Source organism: Etheostoma spectabile, chromosome 14 (assembly GCF_008692095.1).
Source record: "Etheostoma spectabile isolate EspeVRDwgs_2016 chromosome 14, UIUC_Espe_1.0, whole genome shotgun sequence".
NCBI lineage: Eukaryota > Metazoa > Chordata > Actinopteri > Perciformes > Percidae > Etheostoma > Etheostoma spectabile.
In genome coordinates, this window is record NC_045746.1 from 16,088,958 (window position 1) to 16,097,071 (window position 8,114).

Here is an 8,114-nt window from a genome sequence, read left to right on the forward strand (position 1 = left end):
GTGTGTGTGTGTGTGTGTGTGTGTGTGTGTGTGTGTGTGTATAACTGGAGAAGGTCTTGGTGTATCTGTATCACAAGTGGAAGAAAAGCTTCCATCAAAATGCACATGCAGGATTATTATATTATATATCATATTTTTATATTATGCACCTCAAAAGCTTTCTTGCGTCCAATTTAGCCTCTTCCACCCTCTCATTCTCTCCTCTCCATTTATTTAGTTATATCCGTTTCCTCAGAAGCCCCTCTCTCTTTTCTTTTTTCTGTCTGCTGAGAGAAAGAAAACACCCCGGCTGTGTTCCTGGCTCTCCACTCTGTGTGCCCAGCCTAAAGAACGCAAACACAGAAGCACTTCCAAAAAAATTTAAAAGAAGCCGGAGTTTACTCATTCAACCTGCTATTATTATGAGAGAAGGTTTCTGAGAAATGTTGGCTGAAAGTGTGCCCGTAACAGGATGTGTGGCTTAGGTTTCACCACACTGATGTAGGGCTGCATATTGAACATCTGTACTTACAATGGGTCTGTAACACAAAACTATCGGAATTGATTGCTTGGTCAGACCTGCACTTTTCCCATTTTTTTTCCAGGCAATTGTAAATTTAAAAAAAAAAGAGGAAAACAAATTGAACTTACAGTCCTACATTTTTAGACAGTATCAGGTCTTCTTCAACATATGAAGTTTGTTCAGTTGTTATGTAGATGTTCACGTCCATATTGGGTAAAAAGCTGAGCTTGACAGTTCATTCTTGGCCTTGAGACAGCAGTCAACAACACAAATCTCTCAAAGTAAGTCAATCTTTAGTGGAGATTGTATTGTCAAGAATACTGTTAGTGTACTGTAAGACCCGCTGTGCTGTAGGCCTGGCAAACCCCTTTCCTTTTAAGAATTTAGGTTATTCTGAGTCAATCCCTAAACTGAACCGGGTTGAGTGAGTTAGTTGAATCACTTGAGTCAATAATGCTAGGAATCAAAAAAATATATTTTTTTAACTCAACTGTGTGCTTGACCTAATTGCATTTTTAAATATTACATTTTTACACCAAACCTACAGAAGGCCTAGCTAGGCTACGTGCAGAACACTGTATGTTATTTCAAAAGTTAAAGAATGGCTTTTGTGTTTTGCAACACTGTTGAAATTTACAGCTATATTTTGATTTCTTTGCGGGAACACCGCTTTCATCATTTTTACCGGCTCGCTTCGGGTCTGAACTTTCCGCAAAGCTTACGCAGAGATCAATTGCACAACTCGGTTAAAGGTTGCCAGGATGAGGTGAAAAACGGATTGAAAATTGTATATTGCGTGTGGATTGTGTGAATAGTATGCATTTCATACAAGATCTGGAAACTGGTCAACATTAGACAAACATATTGGTCCGATTATTTTTAAATGATTTTGAGGAGAATGATTTGATAGGGCTAAAAAACGAGAGAAACCCGGGAAAAACAGGAGTGTAGGCAGGTATGGTTTAGTGGTGCAACGGAATGCATGTGGACCGCAGATCAGTTGCAAATTTTAACTATAATAATAGTGTGAAATAATTTTTACTGTTGCTATTACTTAAAGTAGGTTGATAAATCTCTATGGAGGGTTGCCGTGAAAAGGCCATTTTCAGTTCATGTGAACAGCGCATATTAAAAATCCGGTGCCAAAACGACCGGTACTGGACGGAAGAGCAAAACGGATTTTTAAATGATTCTCTGATGCTTCAAAAAAGACGTCACGCTAGTTAACACTAATGTTACTGTTGGCAGCAAGTAAAGTTGATGTTAGCTTACCTTTAGCTAGCAGCTGGATTAAACACGGTTACATGCTGACAGCTGAACAGTGTAAAAGTGTGACTGTATTTCACTGTAGAGGATTCCAACACAGGGACGTACAACCGTCTGCGCAAAAGATATGAGCTAAAAGACACAAACTAGCACTATGAAAAACAACACAGACGTGCCTAAACCCTGCGGTGCATTCAAAATTATTGTAAAATACCCTTTTTCTCATCTGTTTTGTCATTTTTTTTAAAGGTTTTTTAAAACAGTATGTATATAATCCTAAAAATAAAGTATTGAACAAATTATTGTTTTGCTATCAAGATTAAAAGTAATGTTTTGTATCAAATATTTCAAATAATAACCAGCTGTACACCGCTAACATGGACGGTATGTACACTGTACACTGACAACCACAGACAAAAAATACATGCAGGCATGAAATACACACATGTACAAGCATCCCACCTACGCAAACACACATTCATATTGTATATTCCAATGCCCAAACAATTACACTCATACAAGTAACTCACCCTGCTGTACAACACACAATCACAGACCTGCACATTCATGCACAGCACTTACACGGAAACACGTACCTCCTACACAAAATATGAACTCGCTTACTCATGTACTCTGCTGGCCAAATAAACAAAGACACAGACACACAGACACACAGACACACACAGACACACACACACACAGACACACACACCACACACAAACACACACCCACACATCACCCAAACACACACAACAACCTCCACACAATACACACACACACACACACACACACACACACACACACACACACACACACACAAAAGCCATCGGGGAACAAATTCCATTTCATTTCCTGTGCTGGTAAGGAGCAAGCAGGGGAATCAATACATGCCATCTCCAGCTGTGCTGAAGGGGGTTTCGCTGCCATGGAGACAGATGTAGCACTGCTACAAATTGCTGCTCTAATTCAATCCACCAAAGTTAACACACACACAGGGATGGAGGATGAGCGCTTGTTGCTCTGGTTGGAAAATGCGATCGCAAAACAGAAGTACGAGTCGAGTGTGGCACATTACGGAGTCAGAAGGTGGAGATCGGGTGGAGGATTCTGGGGATGTTGCAGTGAACACACATACGCCCACCCACCCACACACCCACCCACACACACACACAAATAACTATTACCTGTGCACAGTACTGGGACTTGGCCACAGCTACCAGGAGCTTGAGTATGGGCTGGGACTGAGATACCAGAGGAGAGACGGCATGGATGACCGCTGTGAACTTGGGGTACGGTTTTATACCTGAAACACAACAGAAGAACGGTCACTCATTAATTCAGTTTAGCAAAACGAGAAAACAACGCTGGCTCGAACACGGTGAGACGACAATCAGCAATGGAATTTCCGGCTCTTAAGAGAATAAAGCCGGGCGAGAACTGAAGGCTCTCATTAACAAACACCTCATATCTATTTTAAGAGAGATGTTTAAAAATGCTACTTGAAACGAGTCTGTCAGCAGTTCTAAAATATAGATGATATAATTGTGAGGGATGTATGTTTTCAAACCCGTCTTAAAGTATTTAGAAACGCTAATGTGTTTTGAAAATGCCATATCTCTTGATCACTGAATATTTAATTTTGGAAACTCTTCAGCCGTGTCTGGAACAGACAACTACAGTAAGTGCTGACTTTAAATTCAGTCTGACTTGATGTAGGAATAGAGTAATCGAGGCTGAAAATGAGCAGGAAATAAGATATTGAGCAGGACGGATCATAGAGGACATTCTACTTTTCCTAATTTATATCTAATCTAACCCAAGCCAACAAAGCATGAAGTGTCCTTTCCACTACTGGGCAACTTTTATAATGAGGAATATCTGCAGTCTTAAAACTTGGCAAACCATCCTTGTGATTTGATTAAGAGTTTGCAGAGTTTTTAAACACCTGGGATGTAAACTTGTAACAAGCTCATAAACAGACTTCCATGAAACATTGCACAAACCCTGGAGCAGAATTCTTGTCATGCAGCTTATTTTAAATTTTGGATGCGCATGCTGTTTTTTGTCTTTAGCACCATTCTCAGAGACTTTTATTATATCCTGTATCTGTGCATTACACATATCACCAGGTAAATGTTTTTAGCAATACAAAGGGCTTGTTTAGGATAGATTCAGCTGTTTGAGACCGTTCAGTAGCCACAATGACACTTGCCAAAAGTAAGTGGACATGCCTGTTGACATACTTTTGTGTACTTTTAGCAAAGGTTGTTTTTCCTGGTTTAGTTGTGAATAATGAAAGATTTAGTTCTGCAACATAACCAATATTTTACACTAGTGATGTCCAATCTATTTGGCTTGTAACCCCTTAAAATGATCCCTTACCATCATCTGTTCTATCAAGATATTGTCTTCCCAGTTTCTTTTTGGAAGTAATTGAGCGGCCTGCACGGAGCCCTCATCTCAATACTGCCCCATACCTCAAGGACGACAGCCATCAACATCAGTGGCTGACTCTTATGGCTTAAGGGGAGCAAATCCCAGCAGAGAAGTTACAAAGTCTTGTGGAAAGCCTGGGAAGAGTGGAGGCTTATAAAGCAGCATATTAATGCCCATGGTTTTGGAATAAGATATCCACACAAACATTACGTATGGGTGTAATGTTCTGCTGGTGTTCACATACTTTTGGCCATGAAGAGTGTATCAATATATGTGTCTTGGCGGTTTGGTTTTATGTTTTAATTTATAGTTACACAGTTTAAATTACAATTATGTTGACTGTTATCTTGAATTTACTGTTATTGATATTTTTATGTTAAGTTTTATTGTTCAACTGTCTAATATCTTTACTTTATAATGTACCCTTATCACAAAATGTTAATAATATAACAAAATAAATAGCCAAATATATACTGTTATGGGTTTTTTATTACTCTCAAGTTTTCATGCTAATATCAGCCTAAAAAATCCAGCAATATTTCAAAATGAAAACTCCATTTAACTAAAGCAACAAAAGCTAACTTTGCGCCCAATGGCCCTCATTTATCAGCTTAACGTAGAAACCAGCGGCGATATGAGCGCCAAAATCCTCTTACGAAACGTTTGTATCACACCAATCAGAATGCAAGATTAGTCGTACATTGATAAATGCAGCGGCTGGAAACAATCGGAATTTAAATATCACTCACCAATATATTCTCAGTTTTGAGGCCCCGCCCCTTCTATTTACAAGATAGCCAGACGTAATCCAGCTAAGAAGCAGCACTTTTCAGAAGTGGAGATTGAAACCCTGACATATCAGTTTAATTTGCAGTAACGTGTGTCCTATTTGGCAGCCTAGTGTGTCTTTTTATTGGCCTTTTAGAGAAAAAGACAAAGTGTCAGTTGGAAACAAACTCCGTTGCACTCCTGCTTTGATTTTACTCAATTACCCATCAGCGACAAGCCACCTTGTCTCCTAAAAACCCATCCGTGTTTAATTACTTCCTCTTTAACAAACAAATACACTTTCCAGGGTTGTAATCCATGCCTGTCACCTTGCCCATCCATTTTAATATCAGCCCTCCACTATGGGAGCTCCATCAACTGAATTTGTGCCCTCGTACTATCGCCGTCTGTGCATGTACGAGTGTGTGTGTGTATGTGAATGTTTGTGGCAGTTCTGGATGATGATGGAGTGAAGGAGTGAAAGATGGAGAGGCTCCCGGGTCACAGATATGTGGCAAGGGAAAACTCGGCGCTGCTGAACCGTAGCAGAAGGAATTGGCCAACAGCGGTAGCACCAGTAGCAATGCTGACTCAAAACCCAATGATGGACGGGCTGGTGTGTCAGCACGGCTAATACAAACATCCGTCAAGGGCCCATTCCTCCACTCCACTTGCTGCCACACACACCACTGGAGGAGGGCAGTAGATCAGGAGCGCAGGCCATATTTTGCAAGCTTCAAATCCACAGCTGGACCCAGATCTAGTGAAAGACTATTCTGGTGCAAAAGTTGTGACTAAATATTTGGTGCTGGAGTGACGGATTGAGAAGAAACTTTTCTGACCAACCTTCATTTATCAGTTGTGTCACAGGTGTGTAGAAGCATTACGTAACAGCACTTTTACAATTTATGACGCATCTCTGCTTCTGTGTGTGTCTGTGTTACTGACCCAGTGTGGCGTAGTAGAAGGGGAAGTCTCCCAGGTATCCTGAGTACTGCGGCAGGGCAAAAAGTCCCCCAGGGTGACTATTCCACATTGGGCTGCTCCTGGAGCCGTGTTCAAACACGCGGTCCTGGATGATCTGCAAATGGAAAGAGCAAGAAACTGAAAAGACAAAAAAATCAAAAGCAGTAGAGGATGAACTATCATGACTTTTAGTCCCAAAAACACTGGATCCTACAAGTTTTATAATGCAACCAATTGACATCTACAATATTCAATAATAAACATTTGGAGAAAAAGAAGCTACAGATTATGCTGATGACAAACGGCGGATGAAAGAAGATAACTTTTAAGCTCTTTAATGAGGACTTTAAAGGAATTCACAAAGATCTGTGTTACTTTGACAGCCACAAAGAAATTAAAGGACACACTGACACCAGGATCAAACTCATGTCATTTTAATTAGAGCAGGGTTTCTGCATTCTTCAGGCCACCCTGCCTTTTGTAAGGCTTCATTTTCAGCTAGTTAATACAAACACAAAAACCATCTTTGAATAACATTTAACTCAGATCTCAGAGGACTTCTAAAAATCTGAAAACTTTGTGTTGATAAAGGAACAAATGTTTGCCTTTCAGATTATGGCGGGTGAAATATTAAGGATTTGATCAATGAGCCTTGTAATCACACCTATAAAACATTTCACAATGGAAAATGAGTTTTCACACAAAAACTCCAACAAGCAGATAGTCATAAATGTGAATGAATATCAACACAGCTAATGTTCCAACATCCAATAACCCCATTTCAATTCAGAATGGTTATTCAAAGCCCAGTCAGTGTATTAGAGCAGGTGGAAAACTGTCGTAAAAGTGAGTCTGTGGGCATTAGATGGAAGTTAGAAAGATGGCTGTTTCCTTTGTATCACCTCAATAGCAGCTATTGATCGTGTCAAGAATGAATCACTGTGGCACAAAGCTGAGCTGAAAGAAATCTATGTTATTGTGTAATATTTCCCCTCCAGACAAACCAAACAGATCAGCAAGTCAAAGGCATCTGTGCCAGTCCTTTACACAGACAGAGGCCATCGGTGAGAAAAAAGAGCCAAACACAGACAGAGTCATCAGCTGTATTTAAACACCAGTCAGTCAGACCTGCCCTGATCCTTTATGCGCCCAAATAGAGTAGTCAGTCAAACGGTCAGATGGGAGAACGGACACTATTTTCCTCAGCTGCAGCCTGCCGCCGGCCCCTGCTGAACAGGCAGAGGAAAGAGATATTGCTGCTGTGCCCTTGAGCCATGCTAAATTGCTGCAGTAAAACAGACACAGGTTTGTGGCTGTGTTTTATGGCCACGATTGAATCGGGAGGTGACGGCTGCTGGCTTGGCAAACTCAAAAGGATGGATGTACAAAAAGAGGTGAAGAGAGTCGGGTGGGCGATGGCTGAGCAGCTGATAGCATTTTAAATTGTAAAAAGTTAATAATATAGCTGGAGGGGGCTTACTGTAATACTAATGACAAAGTAACATAAAAATTCATCACAGGGAGGCGGGGATGTGTTGAGAGAGACAAAAAAAACACACGACTGGGTGAGTTTTTTTTACTTTCCCCAGCTTTGTCCCTGAGGGCAGTCGATAACCATTTGCCTGAGCCGAACAGATTAACTTCGAAATCTGTTAACTTCTCTATAAAAACACTGCCTGCCACTTTAAAAAACCCAAGCCCCTACACCTTATGAGGGGCAATTTTGCTCGCTTGGATGCAGCTCCTCCCCCGTCGGCAGCCCTCAGTCGGGACATGATGGACGACTCAATCTCACCTCAGTACAGCCACAATCAACCAATTAGAGCATGATAGATAAATCCTGTTTCTCTGGGAGCACACTGTGAGCTCGGCTTTAATAGGTGAGTTTAATAGGTGTACCAGCAGCACAGATTCAGCTATATTGACCTTGTGATTGGTCAAAATGCTACGGTTTCCTGACAGGAAACACTGTATAAAAGGTTGAACTCATATTTACTGCTCGCTTGCCATCTCTGCAAACACACGCACATGTGTTTGGAGTAAAAGGAAAGTGAGTTTGTTAATGTTTGCGAGGAGATTTAATCTGTCCAAATATTGCAGCGTGTGCATGTTTTGTGTGTGTGCACAGAACACAACTGCAGTGGGCGGGCGGGGGGGGCGGAGGCCCGATACCAT

At 41.0% G+C, this 8,114-nt stretch overlaps 1 protein-coding gene across 1 annotated transcript in view; it reads right to left on the reverse strand.

Annotated features, from left to right (window-relative positions):
* Nucleotides 1–8,114, reverse strand: part of ext1b (exostosin glycosyltransferase 1b) — a 122,196-nt gene that overhangs the window by 18,225 nt on the left and 95,857 nt on the right. Inside the window, exons 5-6 of the mRNA XM_032534802.1 lie at nucleotides 5,922–6,054; nucleotides 2,954–3,072 (exon numbers count right to left, since the gene is read on the reverse strand). Of these exons, the coding sequence (XP_032390693.1) occupies nucleotides 2,954–3,072; nucleotides 5,922–6,054 (252 nt within the window). The remainder of the gene's footprint in view (nucleotides 1–2,953; nucleotides 3,073–5,921; nucleotides 6,055–8,114) is intronic.